Below are 20,826 nucleotides of genomic sequence, written 5' to 3'. Positions count from 1 at the left end.
AATTTAAAAAATGGCGGCGACAGGGGGCAACTCCATACAATAAAGCGTCCTTTTATAGAAGACTAATATGACATTAATATGATATATTAAAAAAAAAAATGGCAACAACAAAAAAATATGACTGGGTCTTAATCCATCGTCCATTTAGGAAACGTTTAAAAAGTATACCACGTCGCACTGCAGCCGCTTAACATTTTATGCAATGTAGCCATTTACTGTGAAAGTATATTTCATTTGTTTGTATGTATGAGTCCTCACATCATATCCACTTGGCTGGCTCAGGTCACGTGATGTCACCGTCTCTATTCTTCTCCGCTCGCAGCCAGGAAGTACAAGCGAGAGAGGCTCATTCAGGGATCAGCCATCGTTTAGCCACGTATTAAGCCTTTATTTTCGCATTCGTGTGGTTTAGCGATTTGTGCATCGTATTTATGACACCGGTGATGTAAAGCCTGTATTGCTCGTCTCCTACAGATTGCAAATCGTCCTCTTCGGCGGGCAGACAGTCATTGACGTCAGTGCACGTTTATACTATTAATATTTGTGAATCATGTTTTGACAAGCGTCATTCGCGCGCGAGCAGAATATATGTGTAGAAAACGTAAAAAGTGTGACTGGTTTAGTATCCTTTGCTCGCCGTGACAGCCGGTTGCTATGCATTGCATGCATCTGCGTGTACAACCATGCAGCATAGCATGCAACTGTGCTGAGATGTCACACTGCCTTTTCTAACAGATCTCTTTAGTGTATACAGTAGGTATGTTTCCAGTCTGTGCACCCTTCTCGTGAAATGTTTTGATTTTGGAAGTCTTTTTGGAGTGCTAGTTTGCTATTTTAACCGTCGACCTGCTTTCTTTGTTCTGCAAAGACAGTGGTGGGTCAGAATGAACAGAAACCACATGAAAGATGGTGCTTTCTGAGCCTTATTGGGATCATCACATCCCCCTGCCAAAATTGGGAACCTTGCACTCTAGGTTGGTCACTGCCTTTGTTGCCCTGATCTGTTTCATAAACAGCTATGATGGGGACTTTGTCTTTGATGATTCAGAAGCCATCATCAATAACAAGGTATTAACCCCTCCCTACACCTTGCCTATTTAATTATTTATTCAGAATATAATTATGAAAGGAATAGTTTACCTAAAAATCTACATAATTTACTTGCCCTCATGTTGTTCCAAACCCATATAATTCATGGGAGTTTTCCATACAATGACAAAGGATTGGCCATTCATTTTCATCGTAAGAAAATGAGCTTTGAGATTCAGTTTTGAGTATGATTGAATTTTTACATTTTGGGTAAACTCCCCCTTGTGATTTCAACATAACAAAACATGTTGCTACCTTACTATGTGATATTTGCAGACTTTTGCAGTGTTTACACATTGCCTCAACCGATTTGTCTTACAGTCTTAAGTTTGATTGATTGGCTGTTATCTCAAGTCTATTGGATTGCAGTATTTTGTGTGTGCATAGAGCTAAAACTTTTCTAATACAGCATATTTAAATAAATTATATTTTATACTATAATATAATAAATAAATTGTATTTTTTTATGGAAAACCATTGTGATTTCTACACGTCGCAGGATTTGAATCCTGACACTCCTCTGAGTAACATCTGGAAAAATGACTTTTGGGGAAGTAACTTAAGTAGCAACTCCAGTCACAAATCCTACCGGCCACTGACTGTCCTGACCTTCAGGTATGTTACCACAAAGACAAAAGTGTATTTCAATTACTTCTGTGTGACTGATGATTAACACAAGGTAATAGGCCAATTTGCTTATAGTGAATATTTTCAAACCTCTTTGCATGTATTAGATGTGTGGACTTGTAATTTTATTCTCAGTGGGAAATCAAAAGAGGTCCCTCAAGTGCTTCTTCACCAAACGCCACAATAATTGACATTAAAATTGGATGCATATATTGCCTTTTTTCAAACTCATTTCAGAATTGTCTTTGGCATTTGACTGCTTACTGTGAGGAGACTATATAGGGGGCATAATTCATGTCCTGCATGCTGCTAATGAGAATGACATCGTTTTGCATCAGTAATGGACTGTTATCCCAACTCGACCATAAAAGTTACTTTATAATGCTGCTACGTCTGTATGCCATCGTATCTCAGCTTTTTGGTGTTCCAGAAATACAAAACTTTTGTGATCACTGTACAAGGTCAAAGTTAGTTTGAATAATTCTGGCTGTGGTATCCTATTTTCCCAGGATCAACTACCTCTTGGCTGGTGGATTGCATCCGATCGGCTTCCACATGCTCAATGTTGCCCTCCACTGTGTTATTTCAGTGTTAATGATCGATGTGTTTGCAATATTAATTGGCGGCCTGGTTCACGATGGAAGAGGGGCGAAACTCAATCTCTCTCCGAAAGCTTCCTTCCTGGCTGCGCTCTTCTTTGCTGCACATCCAGTTCACACGGAAAGTGTAAGTAGAGTGGGAAGACGTTATTCAGCAGGCCGTCTCTGCCCGGTAAACAATCTCCGACTACAATGCTCAATATCACAATGTTCATTGATGTTGCATGAAATATACATTACAAGGCCCGTGGAGAAGAAAGCTTCACGCAGCTGGTGTACATCACATAGGTGGGCTCTACAGTCAGCCATGGCTATTAATAGTTACCGAGCGCTCGCTCTGACCTGCCATGTATGCGTCCGAGCACGGTAGAGGCTGGCGATGCTCCGGTGTCTGCTCTTTAATCAGGTTCAGAAAGACTGGCCCTAGACCTGGAGGGGGTGAGGTTCAGAGAGACCACTGACTTGGGCCTACGGGATGTATCAAAGAAAGTGGCCCCAGGACTCCAGCCAAGGCCGACTGCAGTTCTGTAATGAGTGATGCCTCCTGCCTACACCGTTAATTTGGCACTGCCAGAAATACAGGCAATTTCACAGACGAAAGGATGGCGAAGGATGTTTTTATGCTGCCCGTTTTTTGTCTTTAATGTACAAGCAGGATTTCATTGGTTTAGGTGTAAAATGCGTAGCTATTAAAACTAATGCCCTTGGGGTGGATTTAACGGCCGTGACCTGCTTGATGATGGATAATGCTTGATGTGACACTGTCCTTTAGCTCTCTGAAGTATATAGTTGATCTTCTGAATAATCTTCTTTGTTGGCTCTCTGTCTTGTAGGTGGCTGGCATTGTTGGCAGAGCAGATTTGTTGTGTGCCCTCTTTTTTCAGCTCTCCTTTCTGGTTTACTGCAAAGCGTTTCAAGGTCAGTTGATAAACTAAAGCACTAGTTCAATTTAGTGCAATAAAATTGCAAGTAATTTTTCCAAAAAATTTAATTATGTAATTTACTCGGATGTTGTTTATTGTGTTTGTGGAACATAAAAGGAGAATTTTTGAGAAATGCACTGGTTGCTCTTTTCCATGAAGCTGGACTCGTTTTTGGCCTTTGGTTTTCAGGATTTAAAAAAAGACACAAAAGTAGTCCATTCAACTTGTGTACTGTATTGTATGTCTTCTGAAGTCTCAAATTTGATTTTGTGTGAGAAATTGACTAAAATTAAGTAATTATTCAATGACAATTTCCCCTTCAGCGGGGCTGTTAACCTCTTCGAAAAGATCATTGAGATCATGCAGACTGGTTTTGTGAACTTGATCCACTGAGAAAAGATCTGAATTAATTTGTTCATGGACTCCATGTACCCTATTATGGATACTTTTATAGTGCTTTTATGTGCTATTGGAAGCTTTAAAGCTTCAGTCCTCATTCATTGTAATTTTATAAAAAAGAAGGCAAGTCATACAGTTTGTAATGACTTGGAACAGTGAATAAATAATGACTAAATTGCATTTGTGGTTGAATTAATCCTCTAATATACACTACAGACACAGCGTGTTGGAATATTGCTGAAAATATATATCTTATGTTGTACCAAGCATACTGTTTCATTTAGTTGCTCGTGAATTTTTCTCTGTAGGTGGTGATAGAAAGTTCTCTGTGTTGTGGATATTTGGAAGCATTCTTCTTTGTGCTGTAGCCATGCTGTGCAAGGAGCAAGGCATTACGGTTTTGGTGAGTGAAAATATGTTTACAAATGAGACAGAGCTGCATATCAAATGCAGTGTGGTATTAGCATATATGTAAAGTATGTTAGATAATCCCTCATCAATTTTTACAACACAGACCCTTGTTCTTTTCTTCTGTGTCCGAAGGGAGTGAATGCTGCTTATGATATTCTCATGGTCTGTAATCTGAACATATATGAGCTCACTCACCGGCTGCTGTCCAGGAGAAAATCATCTGATGTAAGTGTTTTATTCACAGTCGCTCTTTAGACCCAAACAAACTTTGGATTGATATATATACTTTCTCTTTCACACCCAGATTGGTGGGTTAGTGCGGAGCGGTTTGCTTATGAGGTTGGCTCTTCTCTTTCTTGGTGGTTCCTTTCTTTTGTACGCAAGATGGAGGATCATGGGAACTGGGCCTCCATCTTTCACCGAGGTGGATAACCCAGCATCATTTGCTGAGAATGTTATGCTGAGGGTAAGCAGTCGTTTGGTTTTTGAATAGAACTTTTGATAGGACTGCACTCTATTGAAGAAAAATGCGGGAAAAATATACCGATTCTTATTAAAGCTACAAAAGTAATTCAGTCAAGAGCAGTGAGTGATTAACATTAAAGGAGTAGTTCACTTTAAATGTGCAGTGTGTGATTTTAGTAGGGCTGTGCTTAGAATATCGATACAGCGATACATCGTCCTGAACTCCTATCGATACAGCAGCTGCCGGATCGATACTGTGTGCTTTTGAATGTAACCAACGCGACGCGAGCAGCAGTGCAAGACATTCACAATGGAGAAGAGGTTTTTAGTTAATGAATGAACGGAGCATTGCAGCCTCACATCATCCATTAAATAGCAATACTCTTTGTGCTTTGTTGCTATTGATATAAAACAAAGTCTCGGATTTCTAATTATGTCCATTGTATTACGAAATTCAAAAACATACCGTTTTGGCGCTGTGGTGTGAGATCGCTTTGGCGCAGCTCAGCTCTAGAGAAGCGGCGGCGCGCAGCTCACGTGAACAGTGTTCTTCTCTTCCGCATTAATACTTAATACCAGTTACAGAGCAAAATAAACATGAATGAACATCTGAACGTGTGTTAAAAGGTAGAGTACAACTTACCGAAATCCGTATCATGTAACATGGAATCGCAATCAGTGTTTCAAACGCAGAAAGGCGCCAGTAAAAGCTTGTAAACAATGTCATGTAACGTTTACCTCAGAAAATCAAAAATATATATCCAGTGTCCATAAACTCGTTAGTCAGCTAGAAAAATTGACTCTAGAGAGGAGCATTTTGCTAAATATATGTACCATATTCATGGGCGTCGGAAGCAAAAAAGATTTGGGTGGGTCCTCAGACTTTTTTTACTGGAGTACATGCCAATTACATTAAGTACAATATACCGCTTTGCTTGCTAAACGTATAGTTCAGAAAGACAAAATTACGGAAATCGCCATGTCATTAAGAGCGGCAGCAGTGTAGTTAGACACACGGCATCTAGTTGACACAAATCGACCCGCGGTTCGAGTCCGCCTTTCGCAGAACTCAATCTTCTCACTTTTCCCATCACATATCAGATCGGAAAGGCATTTATTTTCAATAAAAATGAATAAAATATTAGAAAAGTGGAAAAAAGCGTCTAACGTGTTTAATAATAAGTGTTTATCGATTAGGGGTAGGTAAACAGACATGTGCTGAATGTTAGAGACGATAAAAGTGAGTGGGTCCAATATCATTGATCGTAAAAAGTGGGTGGGTCTTGTCCCACCCACATACAATGGTTCCGACGCCCATGACCATATTCCATATTCATTATAATTTGTAATGTTCTTCAATATTGAATGCATGTTTGAATTAATCTGGCAAGTTTTTATGACCGCCCCCATTTAAATGTTTATATTAAAAAAAATGTGTATATGATTATGTAATTTGTAAAGTTAATATTATAACTTTATTATTATAAAAAAACATGTAATTTTGTGTATTTTAAGTGTTTGTACAAATCAGTTCATTTTTACCTGTAATATTATAGTACAACTGTCTCCCATAGTTTACACCATTAGTTAAGAGATTTGTTTTCCCAAATTTGTTTTGATTTGTTTTACATTCCAAAATTTGCCATGTATTGTACCTTATATATATCCAAAATAATCAAGAACCAAGGCTTTCCAGAGTTTTTTTTTTGTGACAATTTATTTATTTAATTTAACTCTTTTTTTTTTTTAATAACACTGGTTATTCAATAAACTGATATTACTGTTACTAAACTCCAAATTTAATTCCAAATTTCTCCATATCATGATACGTATCGTATCGTGACGTATCGTGATGCGTATCGCATCGTGACATTGTTGGTGATGCACAGCCCTAATTTTTAGCAGCATCTAGTGGGGAGGTTGTGAATTGCGGAGCACATAGAAAAGCTACGGTGGCCGACACAGGACAAAAATGACATTGTCGGAGAGAGCAGTCGGTGACTAGCGCTCTGTAGAGAAATTTGTCCGCTTAGGGCTACTGTAGAAACATGACTGTGCAAAATGGCGATTTCACTTTAAGGGGACCTGCAATGTATGTAGATCGAAATGGCTCATTCTAAGGTAATAAAAACATAATGGTACATTATGTAAGGTCTTTATACTCCACTGAAAACATAGTTATGTATATTATATTGCATTTCTGTCAATAGATCCTCATAAATACTACACACTGCACCTTTAAAATGAAAATTAGCCCATGATTTACTCACCCTCAAGTTATCCTAGGTGTATATGACTTTCTTTTTTTCTGATGAACACAATCGGAATTATATTAATAAATATCCTGACGCTTCCAAGCTTTATAATGGCAGTGATGGGGTCCAATGAGTTTGAAGCTCAAAAAAGCACATCCACCCATAATAAAAGTAATCCACACAGCTCTGGGGGGTTAATAAAGGCCTTCTGAAGCGAATCGATGGGGAAAATATATCCATATTTAAAACAATATAAAGTAAAAAATCTAGCTTCCAACAGACCGATTTCCGTATTCAACTTACGAAAAAAGCATAACTGCCGTGACATATCACTAGAATGTAGCGTAAGCATTTTGAACTGCAAGAGGCATTACACTTTGGAAGTTGAATACGGAAGGTCAGCCGGAAGCTAGATATTTTACTTTATAAAGTTTTAAATATGGATATTTTTCTTACAAAAGCCCATTGAACCCTGAGAAGACGCACTGTCCGAGAGGCAACTTCCTGTGCACGAGTACTTCGCTTATTGCGCCTAATAATATTAAGCATGTCACACATATGTAACATTCATGTGTCTAGTCTATTCTCTGCTGTCTATGGCGACCGGAAACATAGACTTTTTGTAATCTTTTGAAATATTATCATTCAGTTATGGTAAGTTATTTTTGTAGTTAAAACTGTATTTAGAAGAAAAAAAGACTTGCTTACTTGTCACTGTTTTCTCTGTATATATTAGTATTTCAATACTACTACTACTACTAATAATAATAGTATTAATAATTAGTATTATAATAATTAGTATTATTTAAAAATGTATTTATGTATACATTTTATTTATAAAATAATAATAGCTTTTGCTGTGGTATCAAAATTTGTATCTAAAACCATGCATTTAAAACATTGGAATTGGTACTGACAACTAAAATGTTGGTATTGTGACAACCCTAATCAAAACAGATATAAACTATACACTTTAATATAATTGTATTAGTCATTTATTTACCCCATACAGACTGTGCAATGTTTTCACATGTTCCTCTTCTCTGCTCTCTTTCTCTCTTCTCAGATTGTGAACTATAATTACTACTACTCCTTGAATGCCTGGCTGCTGCTGTGTCCCTGGTGGTTGTGTTTTGATTGGTCAATGGGCTGTGTTCCTCTGATTAAATCAGCCACTGATTGGAGGATTGTCTGGCCTCTTGTGCTGTGGTGCTGTCTGATGGGCTTGGTAAGCCAAGCTCTGTGCTCACAGGACAGCAATAAAAGAAGGTAAGAGCAGCACTGTATCAAAACAAGACATGCTTTGTGATGACTTGAGAAGACAGCTTAGTTGTTGTTACAATCTATACAGTTGCCATACTGTAATACTACTTTAAGACTTCTTTTAATGGATTGGTCACATTTATTACTTATGTCATTTAATTTCAATCCTGTATGCTTTGTTTTTTTTCCCCGAAACACAAAATACTTGACAATTAAAAAGTAATGACAACTAAAATCTAAGGCAACTATTTATTTTATGTTTAATACTCTAAGTTTGGGCTGTGATAATACAACCTGTCAGGACCACTATCGTCAAAGATCATTGACTATTAGCATACAGTTTGGATTGGCGGTATGGTTCTGTTCTGGGCAAGAACTCCCTGCGCATCCATGCACCCTAGCATGGATAAGAGCAGGGAGCGCAGCAATAACCCAAAATAATTCAGGTTTAGTCTGATTCAAGGGGAATCAAAATACCAAATCCTGACTGGACAAGAGGAGGAGCTGGGGATGGAGGAGGGTAATTGAGCTCTGGGGACCGCGATAGCTGCTGATAGTACTGAAGGAGCTTATATATGAATGCTGGGATAGACGCTGTATCCCTATAGGTAGATGTGATCAGCTGACAGTCAGCTGATGCGAACTTGACTCATGTGACCTTCCAGAACTGATGCTACGCTTGATTTTTGTCTTAAAATATTGCATCTATATATTTAGTTTATATCAATAAAAACACTACCGTTCAAAAGTTTGGGGACGGTAAGATGTTTTTAATGTTTTTTTTGTTTTGTTTTGTTTTACTCCCCAAGGCTGAATTTATTTGAGGAAAAAATGCAGTAAAACAGTATTTACTACAATTTAAAATACTAAAATTTGTTTATATTTTACCCCGGTTTCACAGACAAGGTTTAAGCAAATGCATGTTTGAGCTGCTGTTATAACTGAAAGTAACTTGCACTGACATATCTTAAAATATATCAGTGCCATTGTTTTATATCAAGATGCACACCAATAATGTTTATTTATTTTTTATAAAAGCTTTTTAAAGGTCCCATGGCATGGCATTTTTCTATTATTTTATAATGTTTCCTGAGGTGTACTTATATTGTTAGTATGACTTTTACATCATAAAATGTCATAATTTAGAAATAAAAGGCATTTTTTCAATACTGCTGTTTGCCCTGTGGCTGAATGCCCTGCTTCAAGAGGCGTGTCTGCTGTGAGACTTCAGTAAAAACGCCCACTGTTGTGATTGGCTGACATCTTTGTATTTTAAATGAGCGGAGGGGGCGTGGTTTAACTTGGTCTACGAGGCACGAGCAGGCACGAGCTGCTGCCAGAGAGATGGATGGACCTGAGTTCACTTCACATCAGTTCTCAGCATGTCTGAACTGTTGTAGTTACAGCATATACTTCAGGTTATTAGTCTATTTCTAGTCGGAGGGACTGTCACTCATGTCAGAAAGTTAGTAACTTTAGTAAATTATGGATCAGCGCTGACTGGAGACGCGAACCGTTTAGAACGATTCAGTCCGATTTGGTGAACTGATTCGGTTCACTAAAAAGAACAGGTTCAAAAGAAAGATCGTTCGCGAACCGGACATCACTAACGTACCAGAGACGGAGCTCAGCGATCGCTAACAAAGTTATTTATAGTAACTACTGAGTTATGAGAGCGCTGTCTGTCAGCGCGAGTTTATTGTGTTTGTATCTGAGAGTTCTGAATAAACACGAGTCCCAGTCACACCGAGTCCGTCTTCATCATTATTACCAACTTTGTAACACATGCAATGTACCATTACAGCTGTCCAGATGAACGAGTTAAAAGTAAGTGTTGATAATAGCATTATTTTTAAAATAAAATAAAAGCGTCAGTGACGCGCGTTGAGTACACAGCGCAAACAAAGACACAGCAGTAATCGAATGTAATCCAGTTTATTGTGGGGCTAGGCTGGCTAGCCCGAATATGCTCACGCTTACCCCCCTTCTGCTTAATCTCACGCCGCGTTTGGTGCCTCCGCTGTGGGCCAGATGCAGTACTGTGGGTCGGGGATGTTGAAGGCCAACGGCCAGTGCAGCCCGAGCTTCGGCGTGTGTGAGGCCGATGTTGAGCAGAAACTCATGACTGTATGCACATTTTAGAACCGATAGACGCGACGAGGACGTACAAAAACACTGACTCACAAGATAGAAAACACGAAAACACCGCTCTGTCGGGAGAGAGAGAAGCCGCAGTGTGTGCACGAATAATAAATAATTAGCTACACATAAGAAATCACTGATCACAGATCAGAAGGAACTGAAAAAAGACTTCTGTTTTCATTTGTACATCCAAACACTGAGAAACTGGCAGCATTCACTCGTTCACAAGGAATGATCTCTCGAGCGTTTGCATGGGCGTGCCAGATTCTCTGGGTGGAGGAAAGGGAGGTAACCGTTCCTGCTTGGACGTCAAACCAGGAGACTTCAGGATTGGCTCGTCTGGCCTGTCATTTTCTCAAAGGCAGAGAGAGACAGCCAGAACTCGGGTTTACACCGATCAACATTTCTATCCACTTGGGGACAATATTCAGGCTAGGGGAACTCATATTAATGTTGAAAAACCTCATAAAATGAAAATTTCATGCCATGGGACCTTTAAATACCCGAATTGAACTAAAGCCCTGTCTGTGAAACCAGTCATTTAAGTTTTAATTTATTCCTGTGATGTCCTGCCATTACTCCAGTGTCACATGATCCATCAGAAATCTTTCTAATATTCTAATTTGGTGTTTAAGAAACATTTCTTATTATCAATGTTGAAAACATTGTGCTCCTAATTATGTAGTACTTTTTTTCTCCAGGATTCATTGATAGATAGAAAGTTCAAAAGAACAGCAATTATTTGAAAACGTCTTCACTGTCACTTTTGATCAATTTAAAGTGTCCTTTATAAATGAAAGCTTACATTTAGTAAAAATGTATGTTATGTTCTCTGTGTTTTAGGACTCTGACGTTTGGCTTAGTACTGCTGGTGATTCCATTCTTGCCAGCCAGTAATCTGTTCTTCAGGGTGGGGTTTGTGATAGCCGAGCGTGTGCTGTACCTCTCCTCAGCGGGCTACTGCCTCATTCTTGCCTACGCTGTGGGCTACTGTAGCTGCCACTGGAGGAAACACAAGGTATGTCACCTGTTCTACCCCAATTTCCCACTTGTCACCTCCTAATATTCACCATCAGACCATAAATCACTGTAACTAATGTTCCGTTGAGTTTGTGTTTACGTCTCGTGTCTGTGGGATGACCGCAGAGGCTGCTGAGAGCGGCCACGTTGACGCTGCTGTGTGTGAACGTGGCGCGCTCTGCACAGCGCAGTCAGCAGTGGAGGTCTGAACAGAGTCTCTTCACCAGCGCCCTGTCTGTCTGCCCGCTCAATGCCAAGGTGAGACTGCACACCTCCCTCCCATACTGCAGTTTAACTCCACTCCATTGGTGAAATCCATTACGGTAACTTCAGCTTACCCATCACACACAAAATACCTTGAGGGAGAGGAGCTGAACCTGTAATAAGTGTACTGTGAGTCAGTTTAGATTTAAAGCAACAGCTAAATTACTAAATAAAAAATAACTGACAAAATCGAATAAAATAATTGTATTCAGTCCAGTTTTGCACACCAGCGAGTTAATTACTTTATGAGCTCTCTAACTTTCTCCTTCCTTGAACAGGTGCATTATAATGTTGGCAAAAGCCTTGCTGACAGAGGCAACCAGAGTGCTGCGGTCAAGTACTACAGGGAGGCAGTGAGGTAAAAAAAAAGTCATGATTCCATCATATTCAGTTTGGCAAAACACTCAAATCTTTCTGCTTTCAGCACTTTCAACAGTGTAATGTAATGTCTATTATGCGACATAAAAGTTATTGTTCACTTTATTTCCACATACAGTCAAACCAACATTTATTTAGACACCTTCAACATTTTCTCACATTATCAGTTTATTCACTATAGTTTAGAAAATTGTAATAAAATATGACAAGAACTCAGAGTTAAACTGTCAGAACAAATTCATCTTGATAATGTCAGATAACTTTGATAGAAAGGTATGTAATGGATTACAATTAACCAGTCAGCTGTTAAATTTAAGTACACAATTAGATAATACCAATTTAGGTCAACCAATTACCAAGCAATGCTTTAGAAATTTTGTTCTGTCTGTGGTGTAAAAGGTCACATTAGCAATTAAAGAAAAAACACTTAAGCAAAACATGGTCAGGTGAAAGTGTCTGAATAATTTTGGTCCCAAAAGTCCACTGTTTGAAGAATTTTTGGGTATAATATGTCACAGTTTACTTTATTTTGCCATCCTCACTTATATAAATTAACTATAGTGTCCTGCACCCACTAGTAAAAAATTATATCTGGTGTCTGAATAATTTTTGCTTTGACTGTATATGCTTTTTCTGTTTGTTGTTGGTACAGATTACACCCCAAGTACGTTCATGCAATGAACAATCTTGGCAATATATTAAAGGAAAGAAACGAGTTAAGGGAAGCCGAAGAGCTCCTGTCAGCTGCGGTTCATATCCAGTGAGTGGAGATTGAAATGAAGATTTTTAGTTTAAATATATCAGTTGAGTAGTTGTTCCAAACCTTTAATTCATCCTTGATTCTTTGATTGATTTAGGCCTGATTTTGCTGCAGCTTGGATGAATTTGGGTATTGTGCAGAACAGTCTGAAACAGTTTGACAAGGCTGAACAGAGCTATTGGAACGCCATTCGATTTAGGAAAAAGTACCCAGACTGTTATTATAATTTGGGACGACTGGTAAGCGATTTGTTTTCTCTGTAATTTGCATCCAGCCTTCAATGCATTTAAAGCATGTTTTCTTACTTATGATTGACATTTCCCCATATGCCCCATAAACATCAATTTCATTAATCTTACAGCAAAGATTTTTATTATGTCTGTTGTGGTTTTGGTCCTGCGCTATTATGTTCACTCTTCCTGTGTGAGTACAAACCAACATGGTGCAATTTATTATTAATTATGGCAAGAAATTGTCTATTCCGCTCTAAATATTGTCAATTTGATGTGTAATGACATGCTATTTTTGTGTTAATGAACATTTGATTCCTGTACTCCATGAATTATCAACTTCAAAGCAGTTTTATCAAATATGTGGACTAGTGGTTAATGAACATGCTGTTGAGCCTTGTTGCTCATGCAGGAAATGCTAGTTTGAATCTCGCCTACATTTCCCTGCCCTTTCCCCCTTTTTTTCTAGTAGAATAAAATGATAAAAAAAATTACAGTGTAAAGCATGAGACTTTTTTGGTGCTTGCTTTATCTCTAGTATGCAGACCTGAACCGCAGCATTGACGCGCTAAATGCCTGGAGGAATGCCACCATGCTGAAGCCTGACCATAGCCTGGCATGGAACAACATGGTCATACTGTTGGACAACACTGGTAAGATGCAGTTGGAATTTATTGGGTTGGTTAGTTTAAAAGGTCAGTTCATCCTGTCACAAACAGAAAAATTAGTATACTTGTTGCTGATGTACTTCTCTTAGTACATGCAGTCTGGAATACTTGATTCTGATTGGTCTGTTGCGGCATTCCATAGTCAATTATTTTATATAATGACTGCTAAACTATTTAATTAGCCATTGTCCCAGGCAAATTATTCCTACAAACAAAGCAACATAGTGTCTTATATTACTCTGCGGTCTTTCTTTTCACATAATAAAATCATTTGAACTTAATTCGATATTTAATATTTGTATTGGTGTATATAAGCGTTTCAAAGGGTAGTGAGCTTCATCCTGTTGGAGTTTAGTTTGTTGACTGTACATAGTCTTTTGCATGTTTAACAATGCAGTATAGATTTGTATTGTTACGCACAGACAGGGCCAGTCATGTATGTATAAGCTGAGTGAGTGTTCTCATTAATCGTGACCTTGACCCTGCCCTTGGGGGTAAACAGATGATCTTGGCGTCCTCCCAATTCTTCCCGCCTTGTCGTTTTCGTCTGGTGTGTCCCAAGTATAGCCGTGGCTCATAGCTGTGTGTGTGATAGAGGGAGAGAGAGAGAGAGGTGTGAACTTCCATTCTGCAGATGCTGAGCGTCAGGTGCACGCTGCCACATGGGGCCATGCTGCATAATTAGTTCACCCTTTACAACAATTAACTCCTGCACCCCATCTTCACCCCCTCATCTCGTCACAGACCCCACAGGGACAGATAACTTAGCAACTTGGCTTTCTATTAGATTATCGAATTACCTTTTAATGCTTTTTCCTTGTGTGGTATAATGAGGAAATTGTGTAACATAGTTGGGCAAGTTTAAAATACTTGGTGATGTGTTAAGATTTACAATTAGAACCATCATTTCAAAGTAGAATTCAGAATAACAAATGTTTTTACTAAAAGGGTACAAATCTAGTAAAAAAAAGTATATCATAAATAATGGAATAAATAATAATGTAATAACTGACTTTACCTACATATATTTTACTTATGTCACATCTGTGAGGATGCAAAAGAATCATAGAATCTGAATTCAGAAAAACTGATTGATTCACAAACGAATCAAACTTACCAACACTTTTGGCATTTTGCGATTCATGAAAGTTTGGAAAACTAGTCTGATGACAGCCTTTGGAAAACTTAACCGTCAACATTTTTTTATTTACAGTGTTTCTTGAATTTGTATCGCCAGCAAAATTATTGCAGATATATTTAGAATTTTATCTACCAGCCCTACTAATGGTTTTTAAATGTATATATTTAGGTCAGTTAACCATATTTATATGCATATATTTCTGTGCTTGTGTTTTTATTATTAGGAGAGAACCATTTTCCCAAAAGTTTCTGTTTTGACAAGATATTACGGGATTAACAGAGTATGTCTTTTCCGGGAAATGCCAGCATAAGAACCCAACATGATTAGACCGGAAGAGCAAGAATCAGCAATGCTTGAAATTTATGTATTAAAAGCCTTGTGTGTTGTTTTAAAGCCACTCTTCCCTGCCGTGTGGAGAATGGCGCGATTCCCTGACAGAAGCCGTTTATTCAAACGCGTCTCCCAGGCAGGTTGGCCCTCCCTGGAGAGTCTTGGCACGGTCCATTTTCCTTGCCAAAAACAAAAAAAAACTGGCACCAGCATCTTCGTCCTCTGCATTTTCCAGTCCCACTTGATCCCCTCCCAAAAATAAGTAAATTGTTGAAAACGGGAATTTAGAGTTTTCTCCTGCTATTGTTTCCTCGTAAGATCAAACTGAAAAAGCATCAAGAAAGTGTGCGAACATAAACCATGAGTCATATTTAGGTTTCAACAGTGAGGAAGAATCCTCAGCAGCTCATGAATTTGTTAAGGGCCAGCCAGTGAGAGAAGATCTATCTGAGTCTGTGGTCAGAGGGAGTTTTGACATCCAGATCAATAAGTCAGTAGCCCTTGTGTTGCCCTCTAATTAGGAAGCTAAAAGAATCAGCCGAGTGTGGAGTGGAAAAACTCTCTTCTGGAGGCTGCTGACACACCAGAGCAATCCGCTCTGCACAGTCAACAGAAATTACAGAAGAACACTATATGATTCTCCTTTTGTGACATTTAGAACTATATATAAACATGTAATCAATTTTCTTCTTCACAATCCTTTAGGCCAATTTTAATGCTGGAAATGGTTTGGCACACAACAAACGCTTTTACCTGTGCAAGAGGAGATGTAGCTTTAAAAGTCTGGCACTAAACACTAGTTAAATGTTCTTTATTTTAAATTGCTAGATCTTTACATTTTATGAAGAAAATGTGAGTGGTTTGCCTGTGCAAAAGGCATTCGAGTCCACAGCAACTTCTGGTGCAGCACAGATTATGGAAATTGTGAAAAAATTAAATCTTGAAGAACTGTCCCAAAACAGGTCAAAGCAATATTTATATTATCTACCTTCACGCTAAAGGTGTTCAAAGCTTCTGGAGTTCATTACTAAGAAGTTGTTTTAATATAAAACTAAAATGTTATATATATAATATTGCTAGTTGAAATATGGTGGAAAGAGTTTGCTTCTACCACAGTTTGTTATGGGAGAATACTATACCAGAAGCTCATGAAGCATTCTGGAGATTTCAGCAAAATATGTAAACACATTATGTATGTAAAAAACAGTTTTTCTTCTCATCGATTTTATCACCAACCAAAAATCATCACATCTAATTTATTGGAAAAGTAAAAGCCCTGTGGTTTAAGTGAGATAACTGTTCATGTTATATTTAAAGGTGTCATGAACTGGCTTTTTAGTGGTGCTTGCGTAGCAAGGCTTCACTATTGTTATCCACCATACTTATTATTATTATTCCGGACAACATTTCGGCGCGCTACTCCTCCCAGAGCTTTTGTCACAGACCCATGAATGAGGTGTCAAAACGTGCGGCTTAATCGGGAATGGTGTGCTATATCTTTTCTAAGGGGTCGGGGGTACGATGTTCGCCCCAGGGGCGAAAAAGTAGCGAAAAAAATCCCATAGACTTAACATTGCGAAAAATTTTAACGAGTCATAACTCTGAGAGAGGATTTTGTAGAAACTCATGTGTCACCACATTTGAAGAGGCTGACAGGCCCTGTAAGATGACACATCGCAATGGGGTATAAGTTGTACCCCTGGGGCGCTAGAGGTCCCCAAATTTCCTCAAATTTCCCCATTGACTTATAATGGGGAGGGACGTCCCATAAAACTCATGCGTTTCTCTTACTATGAGAAATTGCATAGGGATTTTCTATTGACCATAGCTCTGGCTCATAGTGTCTCAGAGACAAGGGGGTGGGCTCAATTTACTCAGACAGCCAATCACTATCTCAGGATGATTGTCAACCTTTGAAGCCACGCCCTAGCAACCATTTAGAGCTCCCTAGCAACTGATCCCATAGACTTCCATTGAAAGAGATCAAAGGGATATCTTTTGATAGAAGTGTCATAGAAACATGAGGGTGGGTTTGTTTGACTTGGGGCATCAACAGCCAATCACAAATCACCTTCAACACTTCCTAGCCACGCCCTAGCAACCATTATCAAGCAGCCTAGCAACCATTTACCAAGACCCATATCTCTGTCTCAGAACATCATAGAGACATGGGGGTTGGTTTATATCATTCACACTGACAAGCAGTATCCTCATTGGATGCTGTCAAGCCACTCCATAGCAACCAAACAGAGTACCCTAGCAACCGTTTACCAAAACCTATATCTCTGCCTCAGATCATCATAGAGGCATGGGGGTTGGGTCTTTTGGCTCATGCTAGCAAACTGGACTTTCAAAGTGCTACACATGCTAGCAGTGAATAGCTACATGCTAATAGTGATTAGCTTAGAGTTAAAACATGCTAATCATGTTAGCATAATGCTATCAACATGCTAATCATGTTAGCATTATGCTAGCAGAATGCTAATCATGTTAGCATCGTCATGCTAATCATGTTAGCATCATGCTAGCAGAATGCTAATCATGTTAGCATCGTCATGCTAATCATGTTAGCATCATGCTAGCAACATGCTAATCATGTTAGCATCATGCTAGAATCGTGTTAGCATCATGCTAGCAACATGATAATCATGTTAGCATCATGCTAGCAACATGCTAATCATGTTAACATCATGCTAGCAAAATGCTAATCATGTTAGCATCGTCATGCTAATCATGTTAGCATCATGTTAACATCATGCTAATCATGTTAGCTTCATGCTAGCATCATGTTAATCATGTTAGCATTATGCTAGCAAAAATGCTAGCATCATGCTAGAAACATGCTAATCATGTTAGCAACATGCTGCCAACATGCTAATCGTGTTAGCATCATGCTAGCAACATGCTAATCATGTTAGGATTGTCATGCTAATCATGTTAGCAAACATCGGTAATTGTGAACTTTGTGTGATCATATCTCCGCATCATAACATCACAGAGACTTGGGGCTGGTCTCATTTGAATCGGCCTATCAAGCAGCTAATAAGTAGTGACATTCAAACTTCATAGCCGCGCCCTAGCAACCAGTTACAGCACCCTAGCAACTGTACAAATACATTAATAAGCCATATCTCGGTACCAGAGCATTGTAGAAATAGAGAGTTGGGCTCTTTTGACTCAGACTGGCCAATAGTCTTTAAATATCACACCATTAACTGTATAGCCACACCCTAGCAACCATTTAGAGCACCCTAGCAACCGTATTGCAACATAAAGAAGCCATATCTCAGCCCCAGAACATCGTACAGTCATGAGGATGGGCTCTTTTGACTCAGACTGGCCAATAGTCTTTCAATATCACCCTATGAACTGTATAGACACATCCTAGCAACCATGTACAGTACCCTAGCAACTTTACAAACACATTAATAAGCCATATCTCAGCCCCAGAACATCCTACAGACATGTTGCTTTGCTTTTTTGCATTATCCGGGTGGCGAGTTTTGCCACGGCAAGCACCACTCACATTTTCTTCAGGAAATGTACATTCTAGTTTATATATACTGTTGTCGTTTGCGTGGGTTTTACATTCAAAAATATCATAATGAATAAGTAATAGGCTATTTTCTACCCTGGTTTTGAGGCTCTCTCCTGCACGCTCAGATTTTATGGGCGTGCCGCACTGAAGACATGGAAGTAAATGCCCACGGCTAGGATTGGATAAGATTTGCATATTTAATGAGCTTCGGCTGCCTGCGAGTACACCGTGAGGGATTGTTTTGAAGCATGTGGGAAAACGGCAACCGGAATAATTTGTCCGACAGGGCTCGCAAAACGTCTTTATCAAACAAGCACAATGATTTATCTCTCATCCACCCGCGATTGATTGGAATGTTATTTTTTTTTTTATTACTTGGCCCGCCTGATCGGTGGACATAAGCTCGAACCGTGCATCACACACACACACAGACACACACACACACACGCCAGTACATTGCAGTTAGACATGTACACAATCAATAGATCTATATCAAACGATCTGTAACCATGCAATAATGTCACATATAAAAAACATGTTTTACTCACATTAGTGTGTTGGTTGCTTTATTCATTCATGTAATCTCATCCTGTCTGCAAATCCAGTCTCTTGTTTACAAACGAATCCGTGATCAGAAATGAAGGAACAAATGCAAAGTCTTACCCACGTGCGCTGCATTCCACACGTGATCCATGCATTCATAATATTGGAAAACGAATGAAGCTTATGTGGTATGTTTAGAAATTCGATGCGGTTTAGCTCTCTCTGTAGGCCCATGTCATGTTAGTGGCACGAGTCGATGGGTGGGGCTACAGAATCAGGCGTTGTTCTTCTTCTGTTGAGGCGGTGCTTCACTAAAGTCTTAATGTCATAGCCTGGCACATTCTGAGATCGATCGTTTGCTGGGCCTGGTGTCAATAAAAGCTTTTCTTTGACTAACAAGGTTAAGTTTTCAGCTCTGAAACTTACAGGATATTCTTATATTACCATGACCTTTTATATATCAAAAGCTCAAGGGAAAGTTGATTTCTCAATTCATCAGCCCTTTAATGTTTTGTCTTTTCATTACAGGCAATCTGGCTCAAGCTGAGCTGATTGGAAAGGAAGCATTAAAGATATTGCCAAAAGATCACACCATCATGTTCTCCCTCGCCAATGTCCTTGGGAAACAGGAAAAATACAAGGTTACAAACTTTTTTCCATGTAGCATTTTGCTTTTTCTGTGAAAATGTTACTCGAGCTATTTCTTTGATACAGAAGAAACTTTATAATAACCAATGTTCCTTTGCTTCCCAGGAGTCGGAAGGATTCTTTCTTAATGCGCTGAAGATCAACCCAAACGTTGCCAGTTGCCATGGTAATCTTGGTAAGTCTCCCAGGATCCCGCTGGCATGTCAGTATTGTCACAAAAACAGTTGTGCAAGTTTTGACTCCAGCAATGTTACACGATACAGGCATAAATCGGTGCGATTGAATCAATAAACAAAGCGAAGTGGCAATGATTCTTCTCTCATTCACTGGGGACCAATGCTGAGTTACTGTACAGTCCCTTGATTTAAGTGACGGGTCTTTTTGTGCTCCTGCAGCTGTTCTATATCACCGTTGGGGAAAACTAGACTTGGCAAAGCGGCACTATGAACTGTCTCTTCAACTGGATCCCAGCGCTCCAGGGACCAAGGAAAACTACAACATGCTGAAACGCAAACTAGACCAGCGGCAAAGAACTGTTGGTTAACACTTTTTTTGATAACTGCATGCCACAGAAGTCTTTGTACGGTCTCTACATAAATAAATAAATAATTCATCTTATTAATGTTCACTTTTGTCTTATGAATACTCACAGCTCGCATGGTTGCTTCGATTCTGGCCACATTATTGTCTTTTAAGGTCAAGATTGTTGTTTCTTAACCGGCTCAAATGAGTTTGTCACGTGTAACTGTAGTCTCAAGACATATGGAACATATCCACTATCTTGACTTTCATCTTTGACCTCATGTTATGTCAGCTGGGCCTCTATTTATTAGTCTGTTACACTTTGTAATTGCAAAGTATGTTACTCTTGGCCATCCACCAAGAACGTACCCCACTGTGGACATGGCAACAAATTGCATTTTAAAATGTCGAGTTACTATGAGTCGCACACACCACTCTAGGCAAAATGGTTTTTGTTAGCATGTTTGTTTACACGCCTTCCGTGGTATCTGACATACGTGTCTCGTGGACTGGATCATGGCCTTTTGTTCCTCCGAGTCCTCTGTAGTTAATGTCGGAAAGGTGTTTTGCGAGTCTCTGTTCTGATGTGCCGAGGCTGGGGCCGTAGGGTC

At 39.1% G+C, this 20,826-nt stretch overlaps 1 protein-coding gene across 2 annotated transcripts; it reads left to right on the top strand.

Moving 5' to 3' along the window:
- Positions 1–304: 304 nt before the first annotated feature.
- Positions 305–20,315, top strand: tmtc4 (transmembrane O-mannosyltransferase targeting cadherins 4). Of its 2 annotated transcripts, none has more exons than XM_079821610.1 (18): positions 305–757; positions 869–1,068; positions 1,589–1,704; positions 2,226–2,442; positions 3,149–3,233; positions 3,946–4,040; positions 4,181–4,273; positions 4,353–4,514; positions 7,835–8,037; positions 11,017–11,191; positions 11,320–11,451; positions 11,736–11,815; positions 12,488–12,595; positions 12,693–12,834; positions 13,364–13,478; positions 19,574–19,686; positions 19,799–19,868; positions 20,089–20,315. In XM_079821610.1, exons 2-18 carry the CDS (start codon positions 907–909, stop codon positions 20,235–20,237), a joined length of 2,217 nt encoding a protein of 738 aa, XP_079677736.1. In that variant the 5' UTR covers positions 305–757; positions 869–906; the 3' UTR covers positions 20,238–20,315. The 2 variants fall into 2 exon arrangements, with proteins under 2 accessions (XP_079677736.1, XP_079677737.1); XM_079821611.1 differs by having other exon boundaries at positions 315–514; positions 873–1,068.
- The last annotated feature ends 511 nt before the right edge of the window (positions 20,316–20,826 follow it).

The sequence above is a fragment of the Gobio gobio genome (assembly GCF_949357685.1).
Source record: "Gobio gobio genome assembly, chromosome: 7".
In the NCBI taxonomy this organism is placed as follows: Eukaryota; Metazoa; Chordata; class Actinopteri; order Cypriniformes; family Gobionidae; genus Gobio; species Gobio gobio.
Note: the sequence above shows the minus strand (reverse complement) of the source record. Positions and strands in the feature narration are given on the sequence as shown.

Excerpts from the sequence above, each read along its gene's own strand:
- tmtc4 (XM_079821610.1), top strand. The coding sequence starts at position 907 with ATGGTGCTTTCTGAGCCTTATTGGGATCATCACATCCCCCTGCCAAAA. Across the intron at positions 3,234-3,945 it reads TTACTGCAAAGCGTTTCAAG|GTGGTGATAGAAAGTTCTCT; the intron begins GTCAGTTGATAA and ends TTTTCTCTGTAG. Across the intron at positions 4,041-4,180 it reads AGCAAGGCATTACGGTTTTG|GGAGTGAATGCTGCTTATGA; the intron begins GTGAGTGAAAAT and ends CTGTGTCCGAAG.